Raw genomic sequence first — 13,747 nt, 5'->3', positions numbered from 1 at the left:
GGAGGCCCAGCAGTCAAATAAGAGGAATTTCAAAAAGAGCAAAGAAAAGAAAATGGAAACTAATGGGAAAAGAATGACCACAGAAAGAGTACCTCCAACATCTTCCAGAACTGAAGGACATGACTTTCCAGATTGAAAAAAGGCCCAGCAAGTGCCCAGCACAAACAAGGAAGAAAAGACCATTCCAAGCAGCTCATCATACACCTTCAAAGCAAAAGAGAGGAACCTAAATTCTCCCAGGAATGAGAAAAACAAAAACAGACACAAATACAGGGTCAGTAGGCAGACTGGCACCAAGTTTCTCAACAACAGCCCTGGAAACTACTAAGAATATGGACCCGCAGCTTTCCAGTCCTGAGCAGAAGTGATGTCTGGCCTGGAGCTCTGCACCTTAGCACACAGAAAAGTCATCCATGAGGGGTGAAGGCAGGACCTACCATTTTCTGTAATAACCCTTGTAATAACCCTTGACCTTTTCAAAATTATACACATATTAATTGGATAAAAATTAAATTTTAATATTCAAAGAACAGTCTTTTCAAGAGAAATGAAGATACGCATTGGGGTACAAAGATGCACTTAAGATAAAAACTCCTCACGGTACAGTCCCTCTTCAGAGCACAATAGAACCAGAAACCAAATTGTAAAATAGAATCTGATGGTCCTAAAATCAAGGAGGTTAAACCCTCTCATTGCTGATTCAATCCATCAGCAATTCTTACCAATTCTTCCTCCAAAACAGATACTAAAATCATCCACTTCTGTACTGTTCTATCCCCACCACCCTAGTCCACGCCACCATGACATCTCATCCGTTTTACTACAGTAATTTGTACCACTTCAATCCATTCATCCCATTGTAGCCAAAAAGAGTTCTAGACAAGGAAATAAAATTACTCCTCTGCTTAAAACCCTTACAATGTCTTAACGGCCCCTAAGATAGACTCCAGAGCACTGCTGTGGCCCATGGGCTGCCCACCTGCTGCTCCCACCTCCCATGGTGCCCCTTCCCTCTTCACTTCGGCAACTCAGGACTCAGCGCAGTCATGGCAGGTCTTAGGAGTCTCCAAGCCCTTTCCTGCCTCAGGGCCTTTGCATTTGCTCTTACCTTTGCCTGGAACACTCTTCCCTCCACCCTTCCTGTCCTTCTTCAAGACCCAAGTGACCTGAGTGTCCCCACCAAGAAATATACCTTAACAGTAAGGTACCATCTCTTAAACATAATAGCTAAACTAACGTGACCCAGTTAACAAACTCCTATACCAAATAAAAAATATCAAATTGCATATAACAGCTTTTAGCACTTTTTTAAATGGTTAATAACGTGTATGAGATATGTTGCATTTAAGTTGACCAAAGCCAGAAAGGTATTTCATTAAAAGGGAAATATCTTTATTTCTCTGTATAGAACCATTATCCCCTTATAGAACATTAACCAACTGTAAAATCTACATGTTACCATTTGGAGAAGGAATTCGTGTTACACCTGCATGTGTTAACCTAAGCACTAAGAGACCTCAGGTGTCATTACCTGAAGAATGTGGACACATGGAAGACAGCACATCCACATGCCTCTGAGACACACCCATCTCTATAAGGTAGGATTTTTAGTTGTGTCTCCTATGGTGAGAATTAATTGGGACTCAGTCATCACAAATCTCTTTTGAAATGAAGCTGGGCATAAACAGATTAGTTAAGAAATAAATGAATTAGACAAATGTGTGCTTGTCTTGTATCTATGGAGAGTCATGTATGAGATGCTTGGTAGAGGTGAGGAATGCAGTGAAGGTAAGGAATAAAACCAGGTGATCTCTGGGGCTTCCCTGGTGGCGCAGTGGTAGAGAGTCCGCCTGCTGATGCAGGGGACACGGGTTCGTGCCCCAGTCCGGGAAGATCCCACATGCTGCGGAGCGGCTGGGCCCGTGAGCCATGGCCGCTGGGCCTGCGCATCCAGAGCCTGTGCTCCACAACGGGAGAGGCCACAACAGTGAGAGGCCCGCGTACCGCAAAAAAAAAAACAGAAAAAAAACAGGTGATCTCCACCAGACATTCAAATTCATGGTATTTGCTTTATTAGCATAATTCTTTATTTAATTGATATAATTATACATAATCAAAGATGAAACAACACCAGAGGGGAAAAGAAACCTGATGAAATTTATCTTGTTCTTGAGTCTAGATCTTACTTTTTCCCTCCTCATCAGAAAAAAAAAGGAAAATTCAATTCATTTTCAATAGAAATAATTAATATAGGAGTACATATCATTATAAAATTAACTAACATAAGCTGTCATGAGAAATTCATAACAAAATAATTTCATAGACACCACCTGAGAATTTATACTTTTACATATTTAATTAACACACTTAAGATTATTGAATGCAATGATATTTCTTAGGTATTGTAAAGCTTACTATAACAAGGTGTAAACAGAGCAAAAATAATAAAAGCATAGTTTTGAAACATGCTTTAGTAGAAACCATGCATTATCTCTATGCATAAGACTTCATCAGAATAAGAAGTGTATTAAAATCATGTTAATTTAAAGATCATCACTTATTAAACAGTGTTGGTGCTGATTTTATCCTCACTTCTTATGACCTATATTGGACCCCAAGGGGGTGTTCAAGCTTACCTTTGAGCCTGGAGGGGGAGCCAAGCCAAGGAAGGAATAAATAATATTCTCTTCTTTTGCAGAGAAGAAAGAGTCAAAATCCTTGAAGCAAAGAAAAAGAATGATTAAACCCAGTGCACACTTGTGAGCCAGTATATTGACCTAAGTTAATATTTTTTATTTATTAGTCATTAAGTGAGGAGCTAACACAAAATGTTATCCCCATTTGCTTTACCAAAATGATCAAGCCCAAATTTAGGAAATTGAAGCATGAAGTTTACACTTGTTTTTACACACCTTCATTGTGCCTATTACAGTACAGTGAGAACACACACACACACACACACACACACACACACACACACACACAAATTGTTCCTGCTCAGGAATTGCTGACAACACGCAAACATACATACTGAGGAAGAACCTAGGGGCAGGACAGGAATAAAGCAGACGTTGAGAATGGACTTGAGGACACGGGGACAGGGAAGGGTAAGCTGGGACGAAGTGAGAGAGTGGCATGGACATATATACACTACCAAATGTAAAATAGATAGCTAGTGGGAAACAGCCGCATAGCACAGGGAGATCAGCTCGGTGCTTTGTGACCACCTAGAGGGGTGGGATAGGGAAGGTGAGAGGGAGACGCAACAAGGAGGAGATATGGGGATATATGTATATGTATAGCTGATTCACTTTGTTATAAAGCAGAAATTAACACACCATTGTAAAGCAATTATACTCCAATAAAGATGTGAAAAAGAAACATACATAGTGGAAGGCTTCTCTAAAAGTTTCACATCTTTAGCTGTTTCCTTATAATTTGACCCTATGGATTTGGACCCTAATCAGGGTCCAAACAACACAAGACTAAAACAATTAAACCAACACAGGATTTCTCTGCTGTTATTATAGTAGCTTCTAAGGGCCCAGACCTGTCTCAGGCCCTTCTGATATCAGGAGCCACAAGATTACTGAGGGTTTAGAAAGGCGCTTGTTTTGCCAAAATGGGAAAAACTGCACAGCGATCTGAAACCTGGTAGCTGACAGAAACCGGAAGCTCAGTGAAACTCCACCCCTATGCCAGACCACATCCAGGCCAGTGCTTCACCAGGTGGGTCCAGCCCTAAACCAACTCTCCAGTAGTGTAGTTGTCAATAACTCGGAAGAGTTTCACTTTTTATCATTAAACATAAAAGATACTCCCTGGCCACTTTCTTACTGCCAATCTTTGTCATTGGGGCTGTGATGTAATTTCAACAGTGTTGCCAAAAGGCTCAGAAGGTACAGGGTTAGTCTGGCCTGAACTGAACAGGACACTCAAACCAACGTCGTCATCTTATTGCCTACCCTCCTCTTACATGTGTTAAGAGCATAAAACCAAAGACAGGCCACCCTATATTGGGAAGAAAATGTTATGTACTTCTCATGTGTTTATCTTAGCCTAAGATTTATTTTCCTACCTGTAGCCCTGATTCTCTCAGTGATTAATTTTCTTCTGTCGTACTGAAGGTGTTTTTGTAAACTGCCTCAAATCTTAGCTGAGGGAAATATAGCATGGTAAGTGATTCTTTGGTATCAGAAATTCTCACTAATTCCCAGAGCACATACTTACTAGGTGGTTGTTAAAGATTACATGATAGAATTCATTAGTAGTATAGCACTAGTAAGTAGGTAAAAGGTAATAAAGTAAATTTATGCCAGTTTCTTAAAATTCCATAGATAAATATCTGACGATCGCTAGTTGTCAACTCTAGAAGCTTTCAAGTCAAGATAAGTTTTCTTATAATTGAACAGATTGTGTTTTGCTTCAACTTAAGTCCATATAGCTTCTTCAGAATTTCAGAGGACTGAAGAACAGTTTGTTCATATTTTTTACTTGATGTTAACAAATAGATATAGAAAATAATGAGTATGAAATGGTTTTTCAACTTCCAGTTACGTTAGTGTGGCAGATTAGATGCCCTAAAACACCATCTCGAAAAAGAAATTTTTAAGCCAGATTAAGAAAAAAAGTATAAATTCATTGCTAAGCTGGTACCGGAAAAAAAAAAAAAAAGTATAGCCAAGTGAGATCAAGAATCCTAAGAATAAGCACACAACAAGGCCACCATCCACGTTGAGAGTTTCTTACAAAACCAGGAAATCTTTATCTTCCACTCTGATGCCACAGAGAGAAAAGAGGCAAGTGGATAAAGCCCGGGCCTCCTTAAGGTGGGGAGTTCTATAAAACACACACACATAAAGATACACACACATACATACACACACAGAGATATACATTTGCACGTATAGACACATACATATACATGTGCACATATAAACACATACATACACGTATATACATAGATGTATAGATACACATACAGACACATATATATACACATACATATGCACATGCATACACACATATACATAGATACACACATACATGCACATATATACACAGACACACACACCAGAACCCCACTGAGGGCTCTACCCTCAATGTAAATATAAATGAGAAAAAACTTTGCCATGAAAAATAGAATGGAAGAAAACTTCCCTGATTCAACTTTGGTGCTCAGTGAAAGAGAAAACATTCTCTGAGAATTTATATCTACAAGCCAAAATTCATGAGAGTTTTTGATCCAAATTCCCACGACATGTGTTGTCCAGAAAATCTTCGAAGGAAATCAAGTTAAAAGGGTTCTAACTTTTATGGATCTCCCAGGAAACTAGCAGAAACAAATTCCAGCCTCAAAGAGTATCTGAAAATAGCATTTTTTTAATGAGCAATTCAGAGTCAAAAATCACAAAATAAATAAGGAAATAAAAATATACCATATGTGAAAGCCAGCAGAAATAATGGAAAGCAGAATCAGACACTGGAATTATCAGGCAGAAAATATCAAATATCTATATTTAATATACATAAAGAAATGAAAGAAAAGCTTGAAAACACAAGAAATAAACTAGAAAGAACAATTAAGCAAATTTGGAAAGAACCAGAAAGTCCTCCTAACAATGAAAATGTGGATTAAATAGCTAATTAGACCACATCAGAAGAAAACAATTTAGCTAACTGGGAGATTCAACCAAAGACATTATCTGGAGAGGGGGGAAAAAGGATGAAAAATATGGAAGAAATATTATTATAGGAAGACAGAATGAGAAGGTCTAACACACATCTTATAGGAGAAGCTAACAGAGACAATGGGGGAAAGCCATACTCAAACATATATGGCTAATAATCTTCTAGACTTGCTGAAGATACCAATCCTTAGACTCAGGAAGCCCAAAAATAATCCTAAACTGGATAAATAAGAAGAATTCTAGGGAATTCCCTGCTGGTCCAGTGGTTAGGACTTGGCGCTTTCACTGCCATGTGGCAAAAAAAAAAAAAAAAAAAAACCTCTAAATCTAGACACATCCTAGAGAAAGATTATAATGCAGCCCATGGAGGGAGGGGTAGAAGGGAGGGGAAAAGGAAAACGTTTCCCCTGCAAAGTATGGCATTAGATTGACAACTGGCTTCTCAATAGCAATGCAGAAGTCAGAAGAAAGTAAAATAATTTCAACATGCTTACAAAAAAAATAACCCTCGACTCAGAATTCTAGACTTAGTGAAACTATTTTTCATACATGAGTGAAATAAAGACACTTGTCTGGAAAAATGTCTTTTTTAAACAAAAAAAATTTAGAGGATTTACCACCAACAGACCCTCACTTAAAGAAACTCTTATAGGACGCATTTAGGCAGAAGGAAAATGATTCCAGGTGGATTATCTAAGATGCAAGAAGAAATAATGAGCAAAGATATTAATAAATATGTGAGCAAATCTAAATCTAAACAAACCTTGACTATAAAAACAACAAGTAGAAATGTTGTGAGGTGGTATAATGGCCAACAAATTAAAATACTAAAATAACCAAACACATGTAAATAGGGAAAGGGTGATTAGGGTTAAAGTAAAGATACAATCTTACCTAATTTAAATTAAGTATGGTTGTTAAAATAACTAAAGTAACCACTAAGAGAACAGATAGCTTATATTAAGTAAACGGAGAAATATAATTAGGAAAAAAGACTTTAGTCAAAATAAAGTCAAGAAAAGATAAAAAAAGAAAGAAACTGCAAAAGTTGGAAAAATAAAAAGTACATAACAAAATAATAGAAGTTACTCCAAATATATCCAAATCTCAATGCATGGGTCAAAAAAGAAATCATATTATGGACTACAATTGTTTTAGAAACAACAATGAAAATACTGCATATCAAAATACATGGAATGAGCTAAAGAAGTACACAGAGGGCAATTTATAGCCTTAAATACCTACATTAGAAAAGAAAAAAGCTTTAAAAGTAGTGAGTCAAGCATTAAAGTTGGGGGAAAAAAGAATCCAAAGAGTATGGAAGGAAAAAATAAAGATGAGCAGAGATTTAGCAAATAGGAAAAAAATTATATATAGATAGAGATGTATATAGATAGAGATCAGTAAGAATCAATAAGACAAAAAAAAATTGAAAAAAAAATTGAAAGTTGCTAAGAGACTAGATCATATAAGTTCTCATCACAAGGAAAAAATGGTAACTATATGAAGTGATAGATGTTAATGAAATTTATTGTGGTAATCATTTTGCAGTATATACATATATCAAATCATTGTGTTGCACACCTAAAACTAATATAATGTTATATGCCAATTACATCTCCATTTTTAAAAAAGAAATAAGGGTAAATTTTTTAATAATTTTTTTAAATCACCAGTTATTTCATCTAATTGTTTCATCCACATTTATTAAAAAGTCCATTCTTTCCCCATCTATCTACCATGCCAGCACTGTCTTAACCAGTTGTGTATTGTGTGGGACTCTATTTCCGGACATTAGGTCTACCTGTCTATTTATCCTTCAATATCACACTGTCTTCATGATCAGAGCTTTATAATGAGACTTGCTTATTTTCTGCTTCTTCTTGCTATTCTTAGACCCTGCCTTGTTCATTTTAGGTAAATTATCTTGCTTGGTTCTACAAAAATTCTTTCTGGGATTTTGATTGAAAAAGCATTGGATCTATAGATCAATTTGGGAAGAATTAGGATCTTTAAGATACTACCTTTTTATAGAGATGGTCAACCCAAGGATATATTCTCTAGCATCATTTATTTAAGTCTTCAGTAAAATTTAAATTTTCTCCAGACATCTCTTGTTAGATTCTTTTGGAGGGACTTCACATTTTTTATGTTCTTCTTAATTATGTGTGTGTGTATATATATATAAAATGCTTGTCCTTTTTCCATCATAAGGAAAAGGCAAAAACTCAATAGAAAAATGTTCTAAATATATACAGAAGAGGACACACAAACATGAAGAGCTACGCAATCTCTTTACTAACAGCCACAGTTAAAGGATGCCTCCTGTGGGGCCTACCCTGAGCTGCCACAGGAAGCCAGAGCAGATGGTTTAGAACATTTTTTAAATGGGAGAGGGGTTGAAATAGAGTTGATGGATTATTTTGTTAAGGAGGAAAATATTTTTAAATTGTCAGCCACTGTCACCATCTTTTTTCATAAAATTGAAAAATATATTTTACCAAAAAAAAAGTGGTAAAAATGTGCAACTCGCAAAGGTTCTACTCCACTTGACCCCAGTCCTGACTCCCAGGACCTAGAGGGAAGGTCAGATCAAAACAACAACAAAAACCTTCTCAGAGTGACTGGAAATGTGGGGGCGATCTCACCAGTGCTTCAAACATCCACAAATCTGTCTTCCCTCTCCTGGAATCACTGCCATCATTAGTTTCAAAGTGTGACCATCCCTCAGCTCAGCTTTAAAAAACTCTTTGTATTGTCTGTTAGAGCTAAACATACTGAGAGTGATGACCTAGGTCATGAAGGTGGAGCCCTCGTGAATGGAATTAGTGCCCTTTATGAGGAGATCCCCCAGAGCTCCCTCACCCCTTCCATCACATGAGGACAAAGCAAGAAGGCACCAGCTGTGAAACAGGTGGCCCTTATCAGAACTCAACCACGCTGACACCTTGATCTTGGATTCCCCAGCCTCCAGAACAATGAGAAATAAATTTCTCTTGTTCATAAGCCACTAAGTCTGTGACATTTTGTTATAGCAGCTCAGACAGACAAAGACACACACCAGTGTCTACTCTGAAGCAATGAAAATGAATAAACTAGGAACAACAACAATCAACATGGTTGTATCTTTGAAATACGTTGGTGAAAGAAGCAACTCAAAAAATACAGATAGGGGCTTCCCTGGTGGCACAGTGGTTGAGAGTCCGCCTGCCGATGCAGGGGACACGGGTTCGTGCCCTGGTCCGGGAAGATCCCACATGCCGCGGAGCGGCTGGGCCCGTGAGCCATGGCCGCTGAGCCTGCGCGTCCGGAGTCTGTGTCCGCAATGGGAGAGGCCACAATAGTGAGAGGCCCGCGTACCACAAAAACAAAAAAAAATACAGGTAGTATGAGTCCATTTATATAAAGCTCAAAAATAGGCAAAACAAAACAATGTATTCCTTGGATGTGTATACATGGGAGATGGGAGAAAAGGAAAGGAACGGTAAACACAAAATTCACTACCCTGGCTCCCTCTTGTGCAAAAGGAGCTGCACACGATCAGGGAGAAGCACGCAGTGTGCTTTTAAATTTCTGGAGATATCACGCTACTCAAACCGATGGTGTGCACATGGTTGTTCATTTTTATTATCCCTCTTGAAACTACGTATTTTTTATCATCTATGGCACATTTCATAATAAAATTTTAATAACATAAAATAGCTTGTTCAAGACTTGTGGTTGCCAAGGAGGAGCGGGTGGGGGAGGGAAGGACTGGGAGGTTGGGATTAGCAGATGCAAACGATTATACAGAGGATGGATAAACGACAAGGGCCTACTGTAGAGCACAGGGAACTAGATTCAATATCCTGTGATAAACTATAATGGAAAAGAATATGAAAAGGATATATATGTATAACTGAGTCACTTTGCTGTATAGCAGAAATTAACACAACATTGTAAATAAGTTATACTTCAATAAATTTTCTTTTTTAAAGGCAAGGAGGGCTTCCCTGGTGGTGCAGTGGTTGAGAGTCCGCCTGCCGATGCAGGGGACACGGGTTCATGCCCTGTCTGGGAAGATCCCACATGCCGCAGAGCGGCTGGGCCCGTGAGCCATGGCCGCTGAGCCTGAGCGTCCGGAGCCTGTGCTCCCCAACGGGAAAGGCTACAACAGTGGGAGGCCCGCGTACCGCAAAAAAAAAAAAAAGGCAAGGAAAAATTGCCCATAATGGCAAAACAAAAAGTTACTTTTATTAACGTGTTGGTATATGTACTGTCAAAGTTATATATAAGATAGATATAATTTTATATAGATAGATAGATAGGTAGATAGATAGATAGATAGATAGATACATATATATATATGGACTTCCCTGGTGGTGCAGTGGTTGAGAGTCCGCCTGCCGATGCAGGGGACACGGGTTCGTGCCCCGGTCCGGGAAGATCCCACATGCCGCGGAGCGGCTGGGCCCATGAGCCATGGCCACTGAGCCTGCGCGTCCGGAGCCTGTGCTCCGCAATGGGAGAGGCCACAACAGTGAGAGGCCCGCGTACCGCAAAAAAAAAAAAAAAAAAAAAAGATATAATAAAATTGTGATCATACTGAAAAAGAAATTTTAATTAAAAAATAAAATAAAATACCCTGTTCAGTAACATCAGTGTGTTGAGAACGCCCTCCCCCTGCCCTAATTGGACGGGCATCCTGTCCTCCCTTGCAGTCCTGTGTCCCCACAGATACTTGCCTCTCAGCTGAATGGTCAAGGTCCCCTTTGGCTGCTGCGTCCAGGCCCAGGCAGGCACCCCAGCCCTCACCTAGGCAAAAATGCACAGACTCCGACTTGGCATCAACAGACAAGTTGGCTACTTCCTGTTAGTGTTCTTCTGCCAGGCGGGTGACCCGGCCTCCACTGTGCTGCTTCTCGGTGGTGTGCCCTTTCTGTAGGCAACAGTTGTCTGCCACGCCCTCACGATAACATCTTCATCTATTCTGCCCAGAGCAACAGGGGTTCAGGCTGGCAGGGACACGATGGTACTCAGAACTACCTGTGACATCCAGCCCTCTCACTGCCCTGGTGCAGAGAAAGCCACTGCTTGCCCTTGAGGTCCCCTCTCCCTGCTGCCGTCATCAGGTACAGCATATAGGTGACCATTCAAGAATCCAGAGTCCAGTGATTCAACTTAAATGGTAGCATTATTCTGACCGTCCACATTTCAATCGTGTGGAAAGACACATCGACCATCCAGATTTATGCCATTTTATTTTTTTAAAGCAGGCTTATCACTTTCTTTTTTTATTTAATTTTTATTTTATATTGGAATATAGTTGATTTACAATGTTGTGTTAGTTTCAGGTGTGCAGTAAAGTGATTCAGTTATACATACACATCTATCCATTCTTTTTCAGATTCTTTTCCCATATAGGTTATTACAGAATATTGAGTAGATTTATGCCATTTTAAACCTGACATATCCTTCATAACTTTTGAGTCTCCTTTCAAAATCAGAACCTACAATACAAATAGTCATTTTTACCTACTTTCTGAAAACAAAGTCCTTTGCCTCATTAATGAATTTTTGTTAAGAATATCCACAGACTGCAGAAAAGCAAATTTAGCAAAGTTGCTAGTAAGAAAAACGTCTAATACCTCTCTGAAGGCAGAACTGAAAAGAATTAAAAACAGTTAAACATAAAATAATTTGTATGCTTACTCATTAGAGCCATACTTGTAATAGGAAAATACATCTTAAAAATAGAAGCCTTTTTTCTTACTTGGGAACTCTTTTCTTCTTCTTCCACAATTAAAATGAAAAGCATTGCTAGATCACAGCAAAACAGAATAAAAAATGCCTTTGAGGTTTTATTTTTATAGCAGAAAATAACTGCAGAACTTTTACCCTGGAAGTTAACATAGATTGAAAGAAAATGCTTCAATATTGTTTCTACCGTAACTTGCCTTGATTGAAAAGGACAGCTAAAATAAGCAAAAGTAAGAGGTTTTAAATCCTACTTTCACTGGAAAAGTACTAGAAGAAAACATGAGATGATTCCTTTGATGATTTTAGAGTGCAGAACAATTTTCTAAACAAGACAGGAACCATTTTTTTAAAAAAGGTTAATAGATCTGTCTGCACAAAAAAAATTTAAGTCCTGCATTCCAAAAAAGTCACTTTAAAAAGTCAAGAGACAAATAAGAAACATGGGAAAATATTTGCAACATGGTAGTGACAGGGCTACTTTCCTTCAAAAGTAAAGACTATTACAAACCAGTAAACGTTACCTGGAACCAAATAGAAAAATAGTAAGTCATAGAAAAAAACACAGAGAGCTTATAAACAGAGAAAAAGATGTTCAGTCTCACCCATTAAGACAGAAATCCAAGTCAAAGCAATGAGAACACATTTTTCACTTAGATTGGCAAAGATCCAAAAGTGTGCATATAGAGTGTTGTCAAAGTCACAGGGAAACAGTCACACTCAAATTACATTTGAAAATGTAAATTGGTGCAACTATAGTCCAGGTTTAATATCTATTGAAGGGTGAGAAGCGTATATGCTGTAAGTCAGCACACCTTCTAGGAATTTATCCTATACATATACTCAGACTGAATACAAAGCACTGTACCCATAAAGAGGTTTCCTGCAGCATCGTTCGTAGCTGAGAAAGACTGGAAACAACCTGAATGTTCCCCACTAGAGGACTGTGCCAATAAATTATGTCACATCCAATGGAATGTTGTGCAGCCATTAAAATAAACAGTATATGATCCAGCAATCCCATTCCTGGGCATATATCTGGAGAAACACATGGCTTGAAAAGATACATGCACCCCAATGTTCATTGCAGCACAGCTTACAGTAGCCAAGACATGGAAGCAACCTAAATGTCCACTGACAGATGAATAGATAAAGAAGATGTGGTACACATATACAATGGAATATTACTCAGCCATTAAAAAGAATGAAATAATGCCATTTGAAAAATGACAAATACTGAATCGATCAATCAATAAATAATAAAATTTAAAAATTTAAAATGATATAAATGAACTTATTTATAAACAGAAATAGAGCAAAGACATAAAAAACAAACTTATGGTTACCAAAGGGGACAGGGAGGAAGGGATTAAAAAAAAAAAGAAATAGTGCCATTTGCAGCAACATGGATAGACCTGGAGATTATCATACTAAGTGAAGTAAGTCAGACAGAGAAAGACAAATATCATATGCTATCACTTATATTTGGAATCTTAAAAACTGATACAAATGAACTTATTGACAAAATAGAAACAAATTCACAGCCCTAGAGAATGAACTTATGGTTACCAGGTGGGAAGGATAGGGGAGAGGGATAGATTGGGAGTTTGGGGGTGACATGTACACGCTGCTATATTTAAAACGGATAACCAGGGACTTCCCTGGTGGCTCAGTGGTTAAGAATCCACCTGCCAATGCAGGGGACAACGGTTCGAGCCCTGGTCCGGGAAGATCCCACATGCTGCGGAGCAACTAAGCCCGTGCGCCACAACTACTGAGCCTGCGCTCTAGAGCCCACGAGCCACAACTACTGAAGCCCGTGTGCCACAACTACTGAAGCCCACACGCCTAGAGCCCGCGCTCCACAACAAGAGAAGCCATCGCAATGAGAAGCCCACACACCGCAACCAAGAGTAGCCCCCGCTCGCCACAACTAGAGAAAGCCTGCAGCAATGAAGACCCAACGCAGCCAAAAAATTAATTAATTTAAGAAAAACAACAACGGATAACCAACAGGGACCTACTGTATAGCACAGGGAACTCTGCTCAATATTCTGCAGTAACCTAAACGGGAAAAGAATTTGAAAAAGAATAGATACATGTATATGTATAACTGAATCACTTTGCTGTACACCTGAAACTAACACAACATTGTTAATCAACTATACTCCAATATAAAATGAAACTGTTTTTAAAAAAAGAGTATGTGCAGCTATGCAATGATCTCTGAGATGTGGTTATTAAGTGAAAAGAACAAAGTGTATAGAGTACACCCCCTCTTTTAAGTGATATGCAATTGTTAATGCACATAGAAAATTCCT

At 38.5% G+C, this 13,747-nt stretch overlaps 1 protein-coding gene across 4 annotated transcripts in view; it reads right to left on the bottom strand.

Moving 5' to 3' along the window:
* Positions 1-13,747, bottom strand: part of SH3BGR (SH3 domain binding glutamate rich protein) — a 64,093-nt gene that overhangs the window by 38,558 nt on the left and 11,788 nt on the right. For 3 of the 4 annotated variants that reach the window (XR_010943855.1, XM_067739514.1, XM_067739512.1), the window contains exon 3: positions 2,637-2,717. Coding sequence is in view for 3 of the 4 variants with exons in the window: in XM_067739514.1 (XP_067595615.1) it covers positions 2,637-2,717 (81 nt within the window). In the remaining variant the exon portion in view is untranslated. Of the gene's footprint in view, positions 1-2,636; positions 2,718-13,450; positions 13,491-13,747 lie in introns of all 4 variants that reach the window. The other variant, XM_067739513.1, reaches the window with a different exon arrangement.

Source organism: Pseudorca crassidens, chromosome 5 (genome assembly GCF_039906515.1).
Source record: "Pseudorca crassidens isolate mPseCra1 chromosome 5, mPseCra1.hap1, whole genome shotgun sequence".
NCBI lineage: Eukaryota > Metazoa > Chordata > Mammalia > Artiodactyla > Delphinidae > Pseudorca > Pseudorca crassidens.
The sequence above is the reverse complement of the archived record's forward strand: the minus strand, read 5'-3'. Positions and strand labels throughout refer to the sequence as shown.